Source organism: Pteropus medius, unplaced genomic scaffold (assembly GCF_902729225.1).
Source record: "Pteropus medius unplaced genomic scaffold, Ma_sr-lr_union100, whole genome shotgun sequence".
Lineage (NCBI taxonomy): Eukaryota > Metazoa > Chordata > Mammalia > Chiroptera > Pteropodidae > Pteropus > Pteropus medius.
Window position 1 is genome coordinate 5,055,561 of NW_024346150.1, and position 22,978 is coordinate 5,078,538.

A 22,978-nucleotide genomic window follows, 5' to 3' on the forward strand; every position below is an offset into this window, starting at 1 on the left:
GTCACAGGAACCTTGGCCTCTACTCTTTCAAGTAGAACATCACCTCTTGGGTCATTCAAAGAAAATATGGGAACTCAGAGGTTCTCAAATGCAAGTGAGCTGCTTTGGAATGACCTTGGGATTGTTGATACAAATACGAACTCCTGGGCCCCTTTCCACACCCGCTGAATGAGCATCAGTGTTTTTAACCCCTGCTCCAGGTGCTGCTGATGCTCGCTCAGTCATCAAGTTTGGGAACAACCGGACACATGTCTTATAACCCAGCTACCTTTCTCTTTTCCCTCCATGTCCCTCCATCCTACTGTCTGTGTTTCCTAATTCCCAGAACATTTATGTTGTTTAAGCTCTCACAGTAAACAACCCTGTTAAAATTCCATTAAAAATCTCAACCTAAACATTATCAGGAGCCCACCTGGACATTGGAGAGGGCAGGGAATTAGCAGTAGTGCTCTCAGGAGAGTGTCTCTGAGCAAATCAAGTGACAAATAATTTCCAAGGGCATTCAGCTGCTGGAAAAAAACAAGGCTTTTTTTTTTTTTTTTTTTTTTACTCCCCTTATCCTGAGAAGGTAGCTATTCACTTTCTCTGCAAAATGTGTCTTTTGACCTGTTTTTCTTGATTCACAGGAAAGGGTTTGTGTATACGCAGTGCAGTAGTGCTGGCGCCTCCCCTTAAGGAGGCCGATCTGGTGTAAGGAGGAGGCAGTGGCCTCCTTGCATGGCCTGGGAGGGTAGGAGCCGAGGCTGAACCAATGAAAGCTGGAGTCGCCCACCTTTCCCCAGAAGTCACTCCACAGTCACTGGAGCTGCTGTGCTAGTCACACTCCTTGGAGCTTCTGGTATTGTCTATAAACTGGGCACAGAATTGAACGTGAATTTCAAACACGCAATTAAGGCTCATAATAATCTTCCTTTGCAGACTCCCTTGCCCCAAGGATCCTTAGAAACCTAGAAGAACAACAGTTAAAACAAAATCAATTATAAAACGGAAGCTTCTTTAAAGGTTTTTCTTCCCTCCACCTCTGAGGACTTGGGAGCAACAATCCTGCCGAGAAGGTGGAGAATGGGAGATGGTGATGGCCTTTTTCTCAGGCTCCCGTGGAGACTATGTCAGGCCCACAACTCTCTAGGGTCGGGGTGTTGGGGAGCAGATGGGTCCAGAGCAGGCAAGTCCTCACAGGAGAAGGAGGGCTCAGAACTCAGCAGGACGTTGTTACACGTAGCATGTAGCTCGGCTCACTGGGGGTCTTAACTGGGTGTGATCTGTCACCCAGCTCTGGCCAGCAGGCTGCACTGCCTGTCCCAGGCATTGGACCATCTGGGGTGTGGATCTCACATACTCTTCACCTGTCCTTGGGGCTCCCAGTCTGTTGTCTCTAGGCCTTGCCTTGACAGGAGGCCCCCTCCTCAGGCCTCTGTCCCCACCTCCACCCTCCCCTGCCCATCTCACTCTCCGCTCATCCTTCATAGCCAGTATCATCCTCTGTTGGCTCAGGCTGTTTGCAGAGGTGGATGAGAGAAGAGACTGCTTTGCAAAAGGCTTTTACTATAGCTTTCCATTGTTCTGAAGACAAAGACCAAAACCCTTGATGAGGAAAGCTCAAGGTCAGGTCTTGCCTAATTAGGGGGTAAAAATGTAGTGAGTGTGTGTGCGTGTGTGCATGTGTGAAAACAGTTAGAGTAATAACGTGGGGAAGTGCACGTCAGGTCTTCCTCTTAGTGCCTCCAGTTCTCCGGCTCGTGGCTTTTGTGCGTGTGGAGCCTTCTGCCTGGAACACTGCCACATCCCAACCTGGGTAACACCCTCCCACCTGTGCACCTCAGCTCAGCAGTCCATTCCTTAGGGCCCCTTCCTGGGCCCCCAGACTGGATCAGTACCGTCCACTCCTGATCTCTCATCGTATCTTTTCTTTCACAGCACGCACAATGGCCTGTAATTTACATTTGCCACTTATTTACGTGGCTTCTAGATTAATATTCGTTTCCCCTCTAAACCTTACACTCCATGAATGCAGAGACTGTGTGTCTTCCCTGAGCTTAGTGTGGAGCATGGAGCAAGCTAGGCATTCAGTTAGTAATTGCTGAGCAAATGAGTGAAGACTTCAAGGGGCTTGAAGTGGCGATCACAACCCTCACAGAAACTTCTAGCTGGAGCCCTGGCTGTGTACATGTCTTTGCTTAGAATTATAGAACATATCGCTTATATTGTGGGTTTTTTTTTAAATTAAGATTTTGTAACTATCAATACTTTAAAATGTTCCTGAACTCTGAGAGGCCATTCTAACTTTTTGGATTTAACAGCATAAGGCTTAAAGCGACTGGTGTAGAGCCATCCTCAGCTGTCACAGTAATTTAGTGCCCTATGTGCGACCTCTGGGCAACCCATGTTCCAGGTTATTTCTCAGTGTTGTTTTGTTCGTATTTATGGGCAGGGCTCAGAGGTGCTGAATCAAGGCTTGGCAGAGCTTCTTGTACCTTGTGTACCTTAGTCATCGACTAGGGCGGGTTCTTTTAAAGGGCACTGGGTCATGGTGACTTAACCAGAGAATACTCAGAAGCCAGTGACCGTTTCCACGGTGACTTGGGCCCCTCGTGCCCTCTCTCAGGCCGTACACAGTAGAGGAGTTCTTTGTGACAGACTGAGTGGCCTGTGTTGCCAGGAAGCTGTTTTTGTTTGTTTGTTTGTTTGTTGCTGCAGTATTGGTACAGGCATAGGCAAGGAAGTGCCCCTACAGCAAGGAACTTAATGATGCCATGTGACACTATTCATCTCTATATCTTTCAAATAGAAATTCGAAAGCCATTCCTCTGCTCATCAACACTGCCTGGTCCATTTTACAGGTTGTGACCCAGTAATGGATTATGAGACCAAGTGTAGGGGTGATCATCCGTGTTTAAAAAGGGTGAAAAGAGAGCATAGAAAAGATCACATTGCAAATACACACCGTGAAAGTTAGCTATTCTTTTTTATTATTAGTTTTGAGTATACAGTACGTTGGTTAGACATTTATATAGTTTATGAAATGATCCCCCCGATTACTCGATCTTCCCTCTGGCTCTACGCATAGCCATTACCTTACTACCGACTGCATTCTCTAGGCTGTACCCCTTGCATCTCCTGTGACCTTTCATCAATCATTACTATCAGAAATTTTTTTAACTCCTCTACAGCCCACCCCATTCCCCCCCATCCCTCTGGGCTATCATCAGACAGTTGGCTGAGATGGTGTGGAAATGTCAAGTAGCTTGTTTCTTTTTTCTTGTTCCTGAAGATTCTACATAAAGTGGAAGTCATGGTTGCCTTTTCTGTCTGCTTATTTCACTTGCAGCATGGGCCGAAGCCTATAGGGTCCATCCAAGGTAAATAAAAGTTAATTATTCTTTTTTCTTGAAACATTTCTCTGTGTGTGTGTGTGTGTGTGTGTGTGTGTGTGTGCGCGCGTGTGTGCGTGTGTGCGTGTGCGCGCACATGCATATATATGCTGACTCACACAGTAAAATGTATTTCTGACAGTCAAAAATATCTGCCACACTCTGCAGTACGTTCCGCTAGGACTTTCTAATATCACTACCATCTTTGCTTTGTTTTTTTTTAAAGGTATGCAAAATCCAGTCAGATCAAGACTGTGTCAAGCAGCAAGATATTTTTTAAAGGAAGTAGATTTCGATATAGGTGGGTACCCATGCTTCCATTTTGATGATGGGGTTTGGGTGGGGCATCATGTATATTTGAATGTTTTGCTTGTAAATTGGCACGGTTTGGCTCGTGCCCCCATTTTAGTTCTTGCTTTCCATTCCACTCACCTCTTATGCTCATGGGCACCCTCAAACTCCATAGAAACTTCCCCTGATGGAGGGAGAGAAGGTGTGGGGTCCTAGAACTGGGTAAGACCATTGCGAAGTTAAAAAACTGCACGTGCACATTCCTCTCCTGCTCTGAATGTCTGTGCACGGATGTGTGTTCTTGTCTTTTGCAGTGGTAAGGTTGCCAAAGAGGTGGTGGAAGCGAGCTCTAAAATCCAGAGGGAGCCTCCGGAGGTGCACAGGTGAGTGGGGTGCTCGCCGAGCTCTGGGAGGCTTCTGGGATGGACAGAGGGATTTAAAGTCTGGCTTTGCCAGATCTCTATGACAGGAAAGGGAGTACAGGCACCAGCTGCCAGGCCCCATATCGATTTTCGGCCTTAGTCCCAGATATGGCACTCTCACTATCCCAGAAATCTTCCTCAGACGGATTTGGCCAGCTGTGGCGTGAGTGCATTTGGGCCCCATTTTGCAGTACTTGCTCTGTGGAGAGTCATTGGCTTCATTTGACCTTGAGTGTCACACGAACAAGCACGATGTGTATGAGGCAAGGCTGTGTCATTTTCTGGCTGAGTCCATCATCCCTCTTAGAACTGCCCTCTGTTTCTGCCTCTGTTCATCAGATGTGACCAGTTACCACCATCAGCCCAGCTTTTTCTGGGCTATTTCACATGAGGGGGTAGGATGCTCATCTCTCACTGGACTCTACTTCCAAGGGTTACTCAGAGGAATGAGGACTTGGTCATTATAGGGTCAAGGGTACACATCTTTGTTAAGGTGGCAATATATGTAATTCTTAGGAATTAAATATTCTCTTGGTGATGTTGAACTTCATACCACCACAACGTTCACAAGTCATTGTACATCCTAAACCTCAGACATGCTAAATATCTAAAGCCGAACATTCTCATCACAATGCTTTCTGTTTTGAAGGCAAGATCATCATAAGCTATGTTCTTTAGGAAGTTCCCACACACTGGCTGGCGCCGGTCCTTCCCTCTCTGTCTTTGAACTTAGAGGAGTCTGCCTTATGCTCAGATTTGCCCCATCTCCTCTCTTTCCAGTGTGACCCAGCGAGCAGGGTGCCTCTCACCTTGTCTCTGGGGTTGTCAGGCAGGAGCAGGCTGTGGTCTCTCGGAAGTGCGGCCAAGCCAGCCCGGTGTGGCCATCCAAGCAGCAGCTCTTCTCACTCACATGGGGGAGCAGAACCGCTGTTGGCATGAGTTTCTAGCAAATGTATACAGAGAATAATCCATCCTGGTTTTGGATGACCACATGGGAAGCTGTCACATGCAAGTCTGTAAAACCAGCCTGAAAACTGGGGAGTGAGAGAAGCTGGAGTGCCTTGGCTGGGCACCTTGGTACCATACCTGTGAAAGCCTTACAGCTCACCCATTGATGACAATGGTCTTTTTTTTTTTAAAAAAAAATAGTTGTTTTATAGCTAGCCTTCCTCCACCTCAAATTGTGGTTACTCCGTGCAGCAGAAATGAAGAGGAAATGATAAAACATATTATTTGAATTTTTTCAGAATCTTTGGGCTGGAAATGACTTAGATATCACCTACTTTGATTCTTCTATTTTATAGACAAGGGAACTTGAATCTCAGAGAGGTTAAGTGATAGAAGGTCATAAATTTTGGGGGGCACACCTAACTAAGCCTACGCTCTTTTTTTCTGTAGCATCTGCCACCCTGAACGCATCTGGCATTCTCTTAGGAGCTGGGAGGCAGACTACCCCAGGGGCTCAGCTTGGGTTTTATTCTTTCAACTTGAAGCTTGAGTGTTTGATTTCAAAAAAAAAAAGAGAAGAAATAATGCTAGGGAGTTCCCTTGATGGCACAAACACAATGTAGGAAACTTTTTAACAAAATATACTTTCGGAGAGACAAATTCCATATATATGAGGCTTTCCAAGAGTCCCATCATTACAATCTAGGGATAGTTAATAAGATCAGAGAAGAATTGTAAAAAAATATTTCTCTTTTAAATTCAAGTTTCCATAATTTATAGGAGTTATGGTATCTAGATCAAGGCTTCTCAAACCTTAACTTGCACAGGGATCGCCTTGGGATCCTGTTAAAATCAGATTCCGAATCATGAAACTGGCCTTTCTGACAGACACTGAGATGATGGCTGTGTGGCTGGTCTACAGACTGTACTTCGAATAACCAGGCTCCAGATAATTAATAGTGAAGGGGGTGAAGGGAGCAGATTGGCCTTAGTGAAAATCTTTCCCTAGAGTGGCTTGAGCCACCAGAGGAGATGGGAAATGAAGCACCAGTCAGTTTATAGTTTCCCCCTTCTGGAATATTCTAAAGTCTCCTCAGGATATTACTGTATACAAGGACCCGTAGGCCCCTTGAGACAATGCTTTGCATGCTCTTTCTTTTCCTTCCACTACCCCCTTTGACAGGTATATGAAAGCTGATTGAGTTCATATCCTCAGGATGCTTCTCTGGTCCTCCGTCCTTTACCACCATCTCCCAAATCTCTAACAATATGGGGAAGAATTAGTTTAAAGTAAAGACACAAAGCAAGCTCTGGGAAAACAAGGCTTGTGCCTGTCTTGGTCATCTCCATGTCCCCTAACACCTAACCCAGGTGCTGGGCAAATAGTAGATCAGTACATATTTGTTGAATGAATGCCTGAACTAAGAGTGTGGGGTGACAACAGCACCTCTGTGATTTTCTGAGACCTGAGATCTGTCCAAGGTGCTGCTCTGGGGCCCTCGACCTCTCAAGAGGCAGCACTGTGGTCAGAGCCATGGTGATGTGAGACACTTCCAGTAGCAACTTCTTGTTTCCTGCCAGTTGCATGGTAGGAAACTTTTTTCTTGAACAATTATTTTTGAATTATTTTGACTTCTTCGATGTGGCTTTCAAAAGTGAGAGTATAGTAATGAGCTCTTTCTCTGGTGGTGTTTGGAGATGACCGACCGTTAATCTAGAATGGTGATGATAAGGCTTCAATTAGCTATCTATCCTCACACCTGAGATTCTACTTTCCAAAGAATCACAAGTTCCTGGACTATTTCTTCTGTTGAGATGGGTTTTGAGAGAGAGAGAGACACAGAGAGACTGAGATCACTGTCTTGGGATTTTTCCTTTTTTTAAAAAAAAGAAAAGACACAAACTCTCATGTTAGTTCACTGGTCTTTGCTGATGACAAGATCCCCATGCATGGCCCTCTGGGCTGGCTACTTGGTGAGAATCACCTGCCCATCCGAGAGGCCTGGTGAGCCCAGGGCTACCTGAGCATAGCAGCCACCACCAGGGGACACGCAGAGGTAATATTTGTACCTGAAATGAGCACCTGTTTAGAAGTCACGAAAGGGTTCTAATCTTGGCTGTGTTGTTTACCAGCTTTGTAGTCTTGGATAAGTCACTAAACTTTTCAGATCATCAGTTTTTTTATTCATTTATAAAATAAAATTTGTAATTTACTTTGTCCAACTTCTAGGTTTTGTTGAGGACTAAAATAAAGTGGTTTAAAAATTATAAGGGGCCATACAAATGTGAGGTCATGATTTTATTATAATTGTCTCTCATCCAAGCCATAGAAGCTGACAGTCTGTCCCGATAGAGCTTCTGATAACAGGCCAGTAGCATCTCCTTTCATTCCAAGGAGTGGTGAAGGCACTCTGTGAGCCTCATTTTAGTCACTGTGTGTTATGCCATCAGTTTTTGGAGCCAATCTTAGAATATACTTGTAGTTCCTAAAGGAAACCTTTCTTTCTCACTAGAGTTCTTAATGACAGTTTCGTTTGGAAACTGCTTTATGCCAGGTGTACACACATGTGTGGACTGCAGAGTGGGCCAGGTATTTTAGCATAGTCAGCTGATGGGCGGATTGGGAGAGAGGAGAAACATGGCACCCATGGCAATTATGTCAAGACAGGATTACATTCAGTTTCAAACCTGAAAATTCCTCAGGGTGCTGCACGAGGAGCCGTAAAGCAGACAAGCCCTTAAGGTGCTTATTAAGTTGGGGCTGATTATGATTAGTACAACCATAATTACAGAGAGACAGAGGTGACAAATGCAGTGAGCTGTGAAAGAAGAGAGAGTCATGTGAGCAGAGAATGAGAGAGTATGTGTTCGTGAGTGCCATGAGGCCAATCCAAGAGGGGAAGGAGACATTTGATACCAACTTTGAAGGATCAGTTGGTTTTGGTTTTGACAAGAAACCTGGGGTGTGAGGGCGGGGTGCTCAGACACCAACCAGAGGCACCCCACTCCTTGTTGTCAGGGCAAGCAGCTGCTCCAGTGCAGCAGGCCATGTATATGGGCTTCCCAGCTGTTAGCCAATAGTCTTGATAAGACACCCGCATGGTTTCCTGGACATCTGCTGTTTGTCACAGCCACTGACACATGCGCATGCTCCTTTTAAAAGAAGAAAGCAGAACTGGGTTCTGTGGCTGGTTGGTGAGTGGAGTGTGAATTGGAATGGGGGTATTAAACATCGATATTAAACTTTAGACATCCAGTGACACAAAGATAGCTTATAGCTATAGAATATCTGTGTCATCTGTCTGATAGAGGTTTTGTTTGTTTGTTTGTTTGTTTGTTTGTTTTTGAGTCTTGGTTAAATTACTTTGAGCCACGCCCTTCTTTTACTTTTCTGTTTGTCTAGTTCAGTGATACCCACACCTCCCATGTCTTTTTCAAATGTCTTTGTTGTCACGTGCATGCCCAAATCTGAGGACATATGGGAAAACACATGTTCTTTCACTGTATTGCATTAGGATACACAGACATTTTTTTCAGGACCTTAAAGATAAAAAGGGCTATGTGTCTTGAGTGCTATGCCATATTTACCACTGGCCTAACCCACCATGGGAATCTAGAGGCTGTTCCCAGCCTGGATAGCCTACTGCGATATTCCTAATGGAAACCGACTCTATCTGGCTTGTGTCTGTTTTCAGAGCCAACATTACCCAGAGCCGCAGTTCCCACTCCTTGAACAAACAGCTCATCATTAACATGGAACCCCTGCAACCTCTGCTGCCTTCCCCCAATGAGCAGGAAGAGGACCTTCCTCTGGGTGAGGGTAAGTACACTGCCTTCCAGAGGCCACTGCTGGAGGCTTACCCTGAAGGAATGAGCGAGGCACAAATCCTGGGTAGGTTGGTAATGGTTGAGATGGGGGTTGGAGTGAGCCATAAACTGTGGTTTTGGTAAATAAGCTTACTTTCACTGGAAGACGGCATTATATTGAGCATTCTAATAGTTTCTCCTGGAAAGAGTTCACTGGTACAAAGTGTTCCTAAAATTACATGTTAAAGCAGTAATGGCGTTAGGCTCTCACTGTCCAGTAGGGTAGCCATTAGCCATATATGGCTATTTAAAACTAAGTTTAAATTAGTTAAAATTAAGAATTCAGTTTCTCAGCCACATCAGCCAAATTTCTAATGCTTGATAGTCACATGTGGCTGATGGCTTCCGTCTTAGACAGCTCAGATGAACATTTCCATCATTGCAGAAAGTTCTGTTGGATGGTGATGTTTTTGACTATAACCACAATGAAATTAGTGGTTATAAAGAATCCTCCACAAGTATCTCTATGCTGGTCATCCCCTTTCTGTCTCAGTATTTCTCCAGCCTCTTGTTTCCTTTTCCATAAGTCCTTGTCTGACAGTTTTGATCTAAGCTAAAACATATGAAGTCTACTTCAACCCAAAAGTTGTTATATTTTTAAAAAGTATAATATACGTGCTTCTAAGCTTCCTTTTTTTGTGTGCTTTTAAGGACTTAACTTACTTACTTGGAAATAAGCTCATCACACTTGGTTGCTGCAGATAGTGTGGCAAATCTCACGCTCTTATTAATTTCAAAGTAAATTAAAAAACAATTCTTCTGTATTTGTGAGTCTGTTTTTGATTAGTTTGTTCTTTTTGTTTCTTAGATTCCACATATAAGTGAAATCATATGGTATTTATTTTTCTCTGTCTGACTTATTTCACTCAGCATAATAACCTCTAGGTCCATCCATGTTGTTGCAAATGGTAGGATTTCATGTTAAACAAAACAAATACTATGTATCAGGCTCTGTCCTAGGTACCGTATTATATAAATTAAAAAAACTTCACCCCAAATAGTTATTGGAACCCTGAACACAACCATAACATGTTTTTTCTTTATGTGATTTTGATTTCATTATTTAAAATCCGGATACTGGGCAGTTTCAAGGGGACAGGTCACTCTGTCCCAAAAAGATCACTTTCACCTGCAACTTCAAGTCAACAATTTCTTGCATTAAAGAAAACTTGTCAGGCCATAATAAGAATGTGACTTGGACGCAAATATCCTTGGGGGAGTGGTAGCAACTAATTCACACTGAGAGAATTTTAGTAAATAATTTCCTTTAAAAAAGTTTATATGGTTAGAAGGAGAACTGGGCACCTGGATGCCAAAAATACCATGTGCGGAGGGAAAGCGTGCAAAATACAGAGGAGAGGGCCTCAGAAGACACCTTTATCCTCAGCTGGGCCACAAAGTGATGATATTAAGAACAGACATGTTATAAGTAATGGCCTTTACTCTGCCTTAACAGTTAACTCTGTAAGCTCTATGCTAAATTAATTTTAGGGTCTCTGGGTCTCTGTTCCTTGTCTACATTTTTCAGCACCTTGTCTGTTTTTGTATGCTTTTCAAGTGAAATAAAGCAGCTTTCAGTTCTGATCATTAATAGTTTTCCTGGGCTTTCTCCAAAATGCCTAGAATATTGGTTTGAGTGGAAATCACTTTTTCTGGAGATCATGATTATCCTGAGGTTGAATAGAAAAGAGGACGGGAGAAAGAACCATCCAAGCTTGGGATTGTGACTGTGCCTTGTCTGTGAAACCCAGATGGGACTAAAAGTTGGAAGACCAAACAGATTGAACAGTTACCATGGGAAGTGTGGAAGCCAGGTCACTGTTGCTCCAGGTGCCCCCCAGGTTTGAAGGGGAGCTTGGGCAAGATTTAACCTGACAACTATGTGAATAAGAGATACGTACCTTATAATTAACAGCAATAAAAATGAAAATTTTCATGACCTATAGAATCCATAAGCCACTTTTTCATTGTTTCCAGTGATTTTATAGAAGAATCTTACATTCTTTCATCAGCTCTAAAGTTAAACTGATAGGTCTTTCTCTTAAAAAGTCCAAAATAGCTTTATAAATTTCTAATAAAACTATTGCTTTTTCTAAAAAATCCATCTCCTTATGCCACAGGCTTATGGGACATCTTTGTGGGTTTTGAAGCTCAGGTAAATCATAACAACTTCCAGGATCTAGAATCAACTTAAAAGGAAGAGAAGTAAAAACGATAACGTTGTTAAATGTCCAGTAGAGAGAATGAATTTCCAAATCTAGAGAAGAGAGCAAAGTCATCTTAGGCACCATAGAATTTCAAGTTCTGATTCCCACAGTGAACCTGGCTCTGTGTTCTTGACACCATTATCTATCTGTTGGTTACTGTCTGAGAGTCAGATTCTGCTCTGAGTATCTTATCTTTGGGTGTCAGACAGTGGGATTTAGACATTCCATAGAGATGAGTACTTATTTTATAGATTTATATTTCTCTGATACATAAAGAGAAGAGAAGCAGAGGATAGTATACCTTTAAACAATGATGTTTCCACTTTTGTGGATAGGCTCTGTTTCTGGACATATACAGTGTGACAAATTTTGTTTTATCCTTAGGTTTTGATATTTTAGTACTTTTTTTTGTCTGATCAAGAGCAGAGTTGAAAGAGGCTGGGAATTCATTCATTCCTTATAACAAACATGACAAAGACAAGGTATACAACTGGTAGACCATACTTAGTGTGTGCAAGTTGCTGTGGCCTACAAAGGTGAAGACACTCTCTTCCCTGGAGGCTCACAGCATGTTGGGATCACAGAGGTTCTGCCTTTGCTAATTGAATTGCGTGCTCACTTTTCTGCATGTCTCATGAGACATCAGTACCTCAAGCTGCCTGGAGAACGTCTGTTCTCTTTTAGTCTCACTAGAGTATCTGACATAAAAATGGTGAGCAAAGGAATGAATAGATGAGACTTATAGGTAGAAAGAGCTGTGGGCGGGCTGGTCCACCTGCATTGGTTCCTTGTGTGGCTTTGGGGAGGAAGAGTCAGTGGAACAGTGAAAGGTGAAGCAGAAAATTAGGAAAGAGCCAGATCATGATGGTATCTTGTGACTTACTGGAGAGGTTAGACTTTAACCTGATGGCAGTTGGGAGGCACTGGAGGATTTCAAGCACGGAAATGACCTGATCATTTGTGCTGTGTAAAGGGCAGATGAGATGTTGGTTTGGCTGAAGCAGTTTTTCGACCTAAGCATTAGTGACTTTTTGAGCTTTATAATTCTTCGTTGGGGGCTGGCTCATGCATTGTACAGTGTTTAGCAACACCCCTGACTTTTATCCAGTAAATGCCAGTAGTACCCTATCAGTCTTACAACCAAAAATGTCTCCGCGTATTTCCAGCCGTCTCCTGGGGAACAAAATTGCTCCCTGGTTGAGAATTACTGGGTTGGAGACACAGAGACCACACAGGAACCATTGCACGAGCTCAGAGAATAGATAAATAAGGGCTGAACTGAGGCAGTGAGAATGGGACTAGGGCGGAGGCAGGGGATTCAAGCTAAGAGACTGCAGAGATGTGGAGATGGGGGTCACTGATTACAAGGCAGATATGCAGTCTGTGGAGGTTCTCCTGTCCAGGTTCTACCCTTACGTCCCAGACTTTCACTGAGAGTGAAAAGACTTCGACCTCTTTAAAGATGAGACACTTGAGACACAGAAAGTTTTAAATCAGCACCACTCAGAGTCAGTAGCAAAATTGATTTTGTTTAGATATGGGAAATATCTGTTTTGTTTAGTTAGGTACTGTATGTTGCCTCTCTGGGTTTCAAACATGGAGTGAAGGAGACTTGGACATCACTGCTCACCTTTGATGTTGCTGTTCCCCATCTCTACATAGTGGCTCATATTCTTGTTTGGGGGAGTTACAAATCGCACATTTTGAAATTGGATCCATAAACAGGTCCAGGTTGGCAGCATGACTCCTATTTAAAGAGTTGTCTGATTAGGACTTTAAAAAAAAAAAAAATCAGGCTGGGAGAAGAAAGGTCTTATCATTCTTGACCCTTAGAGATTCCATCTCTGTGAGGTCATGAGAACGTCCTGGCACCCTGTCTCACAATGGGTGCCGTAGTGGTGGCATCTCTGCTGCTGCCAGGACTCTCTGGGGTCACCACCACTCATTCGTCTGATAAACTTTTTCTGTTCCTCCTAGAACTTCAAGTTTCTCAAAGACAGCTGGGCAGACCATGCTTGCCCAGATTAGCCCAGCGGCATTCTGGGAGAACATGTGACCCCATTCACCCACACGACAGCTGGAGGATTAGCTCTGAAGTTGGCTGTGTCTCAGCAGGGAAAATACAAAATCAGTTTCTAGGCACTACTAGGCAACGGGAAAGTTTTCAGCGTTACCCTCAAGTGGCTCAGTTACAGAATCTGAGAATATTAGTGCTGTGTAGAACTTTAGATGAGACTGGCAAACCATTTGAAAAGTGCCACGTAGAGCTTCTGAAAGTTACAGGAGAGGAAAAAATTGAAGGTGGGAATTGTTCTGGGTGAAAATGACATTTTAAAGTGTCATTAATCTGAATGGCTTCGCTTGCAAAATGAAGTAAGGGTATCTGTAGTCTAGACAGCAAAAGGCTTGCATGTTTTATTGGTGGAGTATATTTTTCATTATGGAAAGATGCTGCATTATGGTAGAGAAGAATGAAATTAATCATATGACACTTGGTAGCTGGCAGTTAACTGGCATTCACTGAAGATCATCTTGTCTACCAGAACAATGGCACAGGCTGGCAGAATTAAACAGGCTGGATACCATGCTTTCTTCCCCTTGGTAGACAAAACTAAATAAGAGTTGAAAATGTTCAACACTCTCCTCCGGGCAAAACAAAAGCACAGTGGAGACAGAAGAATTTCTGTAAAGGAGCGTCTTGGGGATGGCAATGCGGTTGCATGAAGCTGCTTTTGCATATGATTGAGAACATGTCTATATCACAGAAAGATGGAAATTAAGGAGGATGGTAAAACTCTTCCAAGCCACCCTTTAGTACTCTCCCTGTAGATGTTTGCGTGTGTTTGTGCACGTGTTATGTGAGTGCATGTGTTTGTCATAGACGTGATTCTCTGTGTGTGTGGGAAGAGCAGTGGGGGTGTTTAAAGGTTTGTTTACAGCAGAGGTCCCCAACCTTTGGTCTACAGACTGGTACTGGTCAGTGGCCTGTTAGGAACCAGACTGCAGAGCAGGAGGAAAGTGGCAAGTGAGCGAGTGAAGAGTGAAGCTTCTTCTGTATTTGCAGCCGCTCCCCAGCGCTCGCATCACTGCCTCAGCTCCATCTCAGATCATCAGGCATTAGATTCTCATAGGAGCACTAGTCCCTGGTGCCAAAAAGGTTGGAGACCGCTGGTTTATAGTGCTTGGCCCTAACTATAGACAGCTTAAAGTGGCATCATTGAAATTCTAGAAAGTCTGTATATGAAGCTATGAAGGCATTTTGAGCCTATAAAAAGAGTATTGCCTTCATCCACCAAGCATGCCATACTCTTGACCCCACCCACTGTACACCCTAACACATCCCAGGTGACCTGTAGGGCTAACTGCATTTTCTCATGTGAGGGTCTCTCGATGTCATACCAGACAGAGCCTCTCACATACTACACAGTTGCTCCAATCCCATCACTGAAGAAGTCTCTAAGAGCCCAAGGTTGTAATGTTTACACTGATTCTGAATTCCTGTGCCCACTCTCCTCCCTCTTTCTTCCCTGTCATTTTCCCCTATGTGCTGAGTCATTTCTTCCTTTGGGCTCAGACTATGTCACGGCACACATTAGGAGCGATGCACTGGTCTTTTTGACACTTCTTTTATGTTCTATCAAACTGTAGGAGCTGTTAATAAGTCCCATGGAACCACATTCCCCTTGCATTACTGTTAGCTGGTAACGGCAGACCAATTAACTCCAGCTCTAATTGTAGTTATCCCTGCCATGGGGTTTGTATTTTCTTATTATAAAGCATATTTATCATCTAGAAAATTTAGAAAGTATGAAAAAAACATAAATAAGCAGAAAAAAACATCACTTTCCAGATTATCCCACCTCCTGGAAGCAATCAGTGTTAGCAATTTTCTTTGCTGTGCATTTCAATGCCTTTGCGATCATCCTGTGTGTACCACTTTTAAAATCCTGGCTTTGTTTGCTTAATGTTGAAAACATATCATAAAGTGAACTGTAGTTCAACAAAGATTGGGAACATATTTAATGCAAATGCAGACACATGGGTTAATATCCTGAATTAGAAGAGACTCATACAAAGCTCCATTTTAAACAGCATTTTAGCCCTGCATACATTTGGCTCTCCTGAACTTTTTTATTTAATAGCACCCACAGTCTCCCCATGCTGACAGGAGTCCAGCGGTGTGGAACCTGCTCCCCAAGAGCCAGGAGCCTCCATGGAGCGGAGGACAGCTCCTGGTTTTACTTATAACTGCAGTATCAGATTAGCAGAGTCAAAATTCAGAATCCATGATCCCATCTATTCTGGAAGAAAGAACCACAGTTTGGGTCCACAGCTCTTCTAGGGTAGGAGATGCCAAGGTCAACTGGGGAGAGGGTGGGATGAGCTAAAGGCTTGAGTGAGTTCTGAAAATTCAAGTTCGTAATGTTTGTAAACTCTTCAAAGCATTGTACTCTTTTTTTGCTTTTCTTTAGAGTTCGTTTCATCTTTAAGACTTTGGTTTCTGGTATTTACTGACAACTTAAGTACTCTTATGCAGTTTGTATCACTTGAAAGAGATCTTTGAAATTTTAAGTATTTTACACTGCTGTAAAGAAGCTAAATGCTTTGTTCCTGATGCAATTTATGTACATTTTATTTGGCAAGGATTTTGTATTTTACATCATCAGATGTTAACAGTGTGTCATTGTAGTTCTGTAGTTGGCTAATTCCCATAAATTATTCATTTTATGAAATAGAGTATTCCTCTGTAAATATAGCAGTGTTTCAAGTCACTGCTCTGTGTCTGCATCTGCACCTTGGACAAGTGAAGAAATAGAAACTCTGGTCTAGGCTTCTCCACCAGGCAGCTGGGTGAACATAGACAAGATGCTCCACCTTTTGGAGCCTCATATTCCCCGTCTATAATAAGAAAATTGGACTTAAGCACCACTCAAAGGCTTTCTGCTATAAACTCTAATTCTTTCGCTGAATGTCAAGGTCAGACTGCAGGACTATGCCTTGAGATCTTCTAAAATGAGAATGGGAACGTGGGATCAGGAATACCTTTCATAGATTTTGAGAGTTAGAGGGAATGTCCTGGATATTCTAGTACAGGAATTGGTGAACTATGCCCTGTGGCTGCCCCCACCTTGTTTGTTTTGTTTGTTTGTTTGTTTGTTTTTTCTCTCTAGCCTAAGAGCTAAAGGTTACATTTTAAATGATTATATATAAGTACCTACATAATATTCTCGATTTTACTTCTTGGCCTGCAGAGCCTCACATTTACTATCTGGGCCTTTCCAAGAAAGGTTTGCTGATCTCTGACCCAGCACATTCCTCAGGATTCTATAAATGAGAAAGCTCAGAGATGGGAGGCAATTTGCCTGAAGTTACATAGCTGGATAAGTCTGGGGTGGGAATCAGGTCCTGGTTCTCAAACTCCTGGCCCAGGTATCTTCAAACACATCTAAAACGGCTCACCTCCTTCTTGCTAAAATAGAATCAGTAACTAGGGAACAGCATTTATTTTTCAGTTATATGAAATGAAGTCTCAAAAGAAATGACTTATATAAATGTAGAGAATCTGCGATTCAGTGGGAAGGGCTCCTGAGTATTCTGGGCAGCGTTCAAGCCTTTGGTCTTCAATCTTAGCAGGCCAGGATCTAGTGACTCCTTGGAGACTTGCCACACACTGGATAATGTCCCCTGACCTCGGAGTGAGTGGTGAGAAGGCTGTGGACAGTGTGCCCCCAACCCCCCCCAAAAATCCTCGTAGAGCCTGCTGCAGGGAAACACAGAAAGGCTCGCTGCCCTCTGGGAATCACGTTCTGATTTCAAAGCTGAATTCATTAAATAAGGAACGGCTCTCTCCAGGCCTAGTTCTAATTACTCATAGTCTGTGTTAAGGATCTTTGTCTAATTAGTGAAAGTAATTCAGTGTGGAACTTCCCAAATCACCGCTCCTGCTCAGGTTGGCACTTTGCTGCTGTACGTCAGTATTAGTAATTAATTGCTTTAAAGGATGCAGCCGGGGTGAAAAAAATGTCAGTCAAATGTCCCGTGAAGTAATCCAGTCACAGTCCTTGAGGGCTGGGCAGTGAGCCAGGGGAGAACAGAAGCATGAACAGCCGTGACAGCCAGAGCATGGTCTGCGACGGGAAAGACATTGTGCTTGGCACTTAGACAAGTAAACACTCCCACCACATCCCTAAGAAGCTGCAGGAGAGGGAAAGTGAAAATATTACTAAACCATTGCCATTAGAAAGCAGAAGCTATAATTTTCTGAATCCCACAGTCAGCATGGGATTCTGTTTTCTAGTGTTTTTGTTAGTGGCTTGGTAGTGTTAAGTAAATGTTCTTTGTGATACCCAGGCTTACAGGGAGGCGGGATCTTACAGAATCTCCTTCCCACCCGCTCTTCTGTTAAGACCCAGTGCCAAGTATGTGGAAGAAACTATTGAGTAGGGTGTACTAGGTCCACTCTTTTGAGTACACTCCTAATGGTAGGTCTGTGGCAGTGTGGGCAGGGTTCAAAAAAGAGGCTTGGTCAGTTGGCACAGGCTGGATATTGGGGGTGTCCACTGGGGTGCACATCCAATGCCATCTACAGAGGGGTGTGACCTCCCACTTAGTCTGGCCGATGGTGAATTGGAGGCCCTGGAGCCGTGACTTCCAGAGTGAGGCATGTGTGTGGTGGGCTTATATAATGTCCCACTGGGTTTAGAGGAGAAACTATGTAGACTTCTACTGGTATTTCACTTTTATCACCTCATAAAATTTCTATTGTGTAGGTTTCATAATGGCCATAATACATGACAGCACGTGTCTAGTTTATAAATAAATATGCATTTATTCTTAAGTATGAGCAAACTCTCTCCACCCACAAATTTTGGATACAACTGATCTTATAGGTAAGTCAACAAAAAAAGAAAAGGGCGGGGCGTGTTTTTGAAACTCTGAAATCCCTGTTCGTGCCAAAATTTCAGATTCCTAAAATAGATGTGTCATCTGTTTGCTCTAGTTACGGTGGTGACATGCCATTTACATGCTTTTAGTCTTTCACCCTGGAGAGCCAGGATGAGTCACCTAAGCAGAGTTTGGAGTTTACCAAGCTATTTGGTAGGTGCTGTGTCACTCTCGCTGAAGTGTATTGTGGTTCTGAGTCCACAGCTTACGTGGGGGCTGACTCTACTTTCGGAATGGATACATGACACACCTTTGGGGGGATTCTCTGGTCGTAGGAGAAGCATTAGATAGAGAGAGAGGGCTGGGGCTCATTCATTCATTCACTTGATAAACATTTACTTGGCACATGCTGAGCACTGACATTACTAGGATTTTATTTCTTCTTTCATAAAACAAGGTGAGATGATTTCTAAGTTTCCTGTCCACTCTGACTATTCTTTAGTAATTCTTTCCCCAAATTACTGCCTTTTTTCAATACATGCTTTTCATTAGTACCTCGGAAAACAAAAGGTATAGACAACTTCTTTTGAAATGTTTTTAATGACACAGTAAATGTGTGGTGTAATGATCTATAAAAGCAGGTTAAGTTTTTTCCCATTATTATTATTTTTTCTTTTTTCTCCTAACCCTAACCCTAACCTTAACCCTTAACCCTTAACCGTAACCTTAACCCTTAACCCTTAACCTTAACCCTAAGGTTTTTTCCTTAGGGTTACAAAATTCCAGCATAAAACTGAAATTAATTGCAGCTAGCATAAAAGGGAATATAAAGTGAATGTTTCCCCCCACTTGAAAGAGCCCTCATATTCTTTAACATTTTCTCTTAGAAGTCCAATTTGAAACTTTTTAAAACCCCAAAACTCCAGTGTGGCATAGGAAAGTGAAAATGGGCAGATGCTTTGACTGAAAGAAAAGTAAATAGGGTTTTCAGGATGATCCACTTGATAATCTAAACATAGACTAGATTTTGCTATTAAAGGAAGGATTATCCATATTCAAAAACTGGAGCAGCCCTTGTGACCTATGTCAGACCCTGCCTGAGCCCCTCTGCCACAGCTGCACAATTTGGCCCCTAAATACAGGCTCGGCCACACCCCTGACTCTAGGACCAAACCTGCCCTTACCTGGGAGGGAACTAAGCCACAGCCCAGCCCTTGCCTCAGGCTCCTAGTCTTGCTCTCTTTCTTGCTCTGTCCTGTCTTTTTCTGGTCCTCATGCCAGCCTTGTTTCTTTTCCCAAGTCTCTCTCTGCTCTAGTGGTGTCCCTGGGATTCAACTCGCCCCGGACCTTGAGGCCCCTTTGCCTGGGGCCGGGCCAGGCACCTGACCCCTACTCTGTGTCTGGGGCCTTGCCCTACTCTGCTGATTGACAGCCTGCGTAGATCTGTCTTGAGTCTCCTGGGGCCATATTCTGTTCCTTCCCAGTGCAGACTGTTTTATAGCACTTGCTCCATCCAGAGTAGAGGAGTCTGGTTTTAAATGCCCATCTTCTCCCATTAAACTTCTCCCATCGCTCAATGATCATAAGATTCTTAATTGTCAAATCTATCGGTAAAATCCTGTTCACTGTAACTTTTAAATACACCCCAGAATCATTGCCACTGTAGCACCCCAGCTGCAGTCACTCTTCTCTGTGTCCTGGATGCTCTGCCTCTATCTGCTTCTGTTCCTATCTCCCTCCTCTAACCACACGTCCCACACAGTAGCCAGGGTGAATTTTTTATACTCAGATCCAGTTATAATAAAATCTAAGCCCCTCACTCTGGCCTATGAGGCCCTGGTGCTTTGCCCCCTGCCCACCCTTAGAGCATTTCCTACCGTCCTCCTCTTGAATCTCCATGTTCCCACCACACTGGTCTTCTCATTCTCCCTTGAATATGCTGAGCTCATTGCCACTTCAGGGCCTTTGCATGAGCTGTTTCAGCCACCTGGAAAGGCCTTTCCTCTGGTATTTGCAGGCCTGTTTCTTTAAGTCTTAACTCAACTTTCATCTCCTTGGGAAGTCTTCCCTAAATGCCCAATCTGAGTAGTTCTCCCATCCTACCCATTTGTTGTCTCTCATGCCATCACCCTGGTTGATTTTTGTCAGAGCACTTGGCACTGTTGAGCACTTTCTAATTTATTTATGTGTCTTCCTGTTTGTTGACTGTCTCGCTTGACAAAAACATCAGCTTCACGAGAGCAGAGACTTTACCCGTTTCACCCCCACATTATCCCTAGTGCTTAGAGATGTTTTGACACACAGCCAGAGCTAAATTAATACTTGCCAAATTAGTGAACAATGAATGAATGAATGTATAAATTCTAAGTGCTGGCAGGACAGCCTTTGCTTATATAAGAGAAAACATATAAGGGGAATATTCTCCTGGCATTAGGGTTTACCGGAAGCCATTTTGTTTCATTTTTAATTTGAAATCAAAAGCTATATGATAGTCATTGTAGAAAATTTGGAAAAAATAGAAACCAAAATTAAATTTAAAAAATATCTGCTATCTCTTATGTTCAAACTGTAGTACGAATGTGTATAATCCATCTATGTAGTTTTAACAAATATTGAATTACATTAGAGATACTATTTTGTGATCTGCTTTTTCACTTATTAATAGAGCATGAGCATTTCCCCATGACATTAAATATTCTTCCACGATTTTAGTTTTAATGGACATACATTATTTCATCACATAAATATGTAAAAATATCTCTCGCCCTCCCCACCTCCCACCAAATTATATATAAGCATGTCTCTTATTGTAGCCTTAAAACTGGATATAACAGTTCTTCAACATCTTTGATAATTTGAAAGGCAAAACTTAAGAGCAGCTGGACATTGTTCTGGCATTTATCGGCCATTTGTGTTTCTCATTTCGAGCATGCAACTAGAGTGTATATGAGAGGCCCTTGGCTGGTGTGTTGAGTGGAAGAATTGGGTTCTCCGACCTCTAGCTTCTTGATTACTTAGCAGCAACACAAGGAGCCTGCAGTTCCAGAAGAGCCTGGCATTTTCCACAAGGAGATACAGATGCCGTCTTTCTTAATACCATTCGCAAAGCTGTTGGGAAATATGGAGAAAAAAATGAGAGCCCCATTCATTAATGTAGCTCAATTTAATTTCCTTTACTCAGAGAAAAATGGTTTATCTGTAATGGTGACTTGTGCCTGGAGGGAGTGAAATAATAAAGCAGAGGGGATGGAAAAACAAATTTATCCTGTATAGGGACAAAGGAAATAGATACTTGGTTGAGAGTATTAAACACAGATCAAAAGAGGCTATTCTAATTAGAGCCAGTAAGAACAGCATTGTCACCCATTTCTTCTTCTAGGGAAACTTCTGGGTATATTGGCATCTGATAGAACTGCACTGTCAATGGATTGCCTAAGACATTGACATCAGGGAATTTTTAAGCCCTAGGTTCAACCAGGATAGAGAAAACACTTTATTTATATGGAAGGAAGAATCTGAATTATAGATAACCTCGGTCAGTGAGATGGCTTAAATTCTACTCCAAGGGAATTTTTGATGCTGGTTTCTGAAGAATGCATTGCAGTTATAGAACTCCTAGTCCCCATCCAACTTCTGTGGGAGATTTTTAGCCAGTTCCTCCATGGACAACTGTGGAAAATTTTCCTTCATGGTCCTGCCACTTCTACAGTGAGGGTACCTGTAGGTATTCAGTCCCTATCTTTATTCACAGAGTTTTAAGAATGCCTTTAGTGAGTGAGTACAGGTGTCTCTTATAGTAGATAAATCAGAGGGGATGGACAGCTACGTTGTTGCTGCACAGTCTATGGGTGGCTCGTTGGGTAATGACTCCCATGAGGCTTCTTGGCGCTGTCCGTGGATGGCACACGATCCTTGGAGGCTGGTATCTCTTATCTCGCCCTCTCCTCTACTTGTGGCCCCTTTAATTCTCCTTTTATTCAGAGCGCGGATTCTTTTCTTCAGGCAGTAAGAGAGAGAGGTCTTTCTGTCTTGGAGTAATGGTTTGTGAAATTAATGGTCAAATATTCGTGGTTATTGTTTTTTGTTATTGTTGTTGGATAAGTTAAGTTTGCTCTAGGGGGATCAAGAAAAGGCCACCAGGAATTTTGTGAGTATAGGTGAAAAGAGAAGCCCATTGATTAATATTTCAAAATGTTACCTTATCACAACTGGGAGACAGTAAAGCTTATTCTTCACTGGTGTTTGGAAAGAGATAAGGCAGCAAAGTGGAGAGACCACTGAACTTGGAATAAGAAGATCAAGATTTTAGGCGCAGTGTTTTCACTGATGAGGATGATCTTGACCTCCTCTCTTTCTCCACACAGTGTTCAGTCCTATGGTGCCACCCTATTCTTTCAGCGCTCATTGGCCACCTCTACCTGGAGGCCATACAACAGCTCCCATCTAACACATCAAACTTAATGGGTTTACAACTACACTCAGACTCTCATCCTTCCCCAAACATGAATCCCACTCTGACTTGGTTAATGACATGACTATCTATGCAACTTCCCCAGCCAGAGACCTGGAGGCAATCCTTGTCTTGTTACCCTTCCTCATTCCTCACATCCTCTTAGCCACCAGTCTTATCAAGTCCATCTCAGAAGCAACTCTGATGTTTGACCCAGTTCTTCAGCATGTGGCTACAACTTCATTTCAGGTCCCCTCTTCTCTTTCTTGGAACATTGCAATATCCTCCTTATTGATCTCCCTATAACCCATCCTCTAAACTCCTGCTAGAACTACTGCCCTTGTTCGAAGTAGTTCCTGGAACCTTCTCCATTGACTGTGGAGGAGAGTCCAGCCCTGCAAGTGTTCATGGCTCCTGACAATCTGGTCCTTGCTTACCTCTCCAGCCTTATGCCCGCCTTTATCCTGCCTGACCCTCTCATCGTTCTCTGCACAGCTTCCGTCTCCAGCCCTGTATGCCCATTCTAATCCCTCTCTA

General features: G+C 43.1%; 1 protein-coding gene across 6 annotated transcripts in view; it reads left to right on the forward strand.

Annotated features, from left to right (window-relative positions):
* Positions 1 to 22,978, forward strand: part of FRMD3 (FERM domain containing 3) — a 283,990-nt gene that overhangs the window by 227,750 nt on the left and 33,262 nt on the right. For 5 of the 6 annotated variants that reach the window (XM_039875676.1, XM_039875678.1, XM_039875677.1 and 2 more), the window contains 3 exons: positions 3,598 to 3,672; positions 3,977 to 4,045; positions 8,728 to 8,852. In XM_039875676.1, the coding sequence (XP_039731610.1) occupies positions 3,598 to 3,672; positions 3,977 to 4,045; positions 8,728 to 8,852 (269 nt within the window). The remainder of the gene's footprint in view (positions 1 to 3,597; positions 3,673 to 3,976; positions 4,046 to 8,727; positions 8,853 to 22,978) is intronic. The other variant, XM_039875680.1, reaches the window with a different exon arrangement.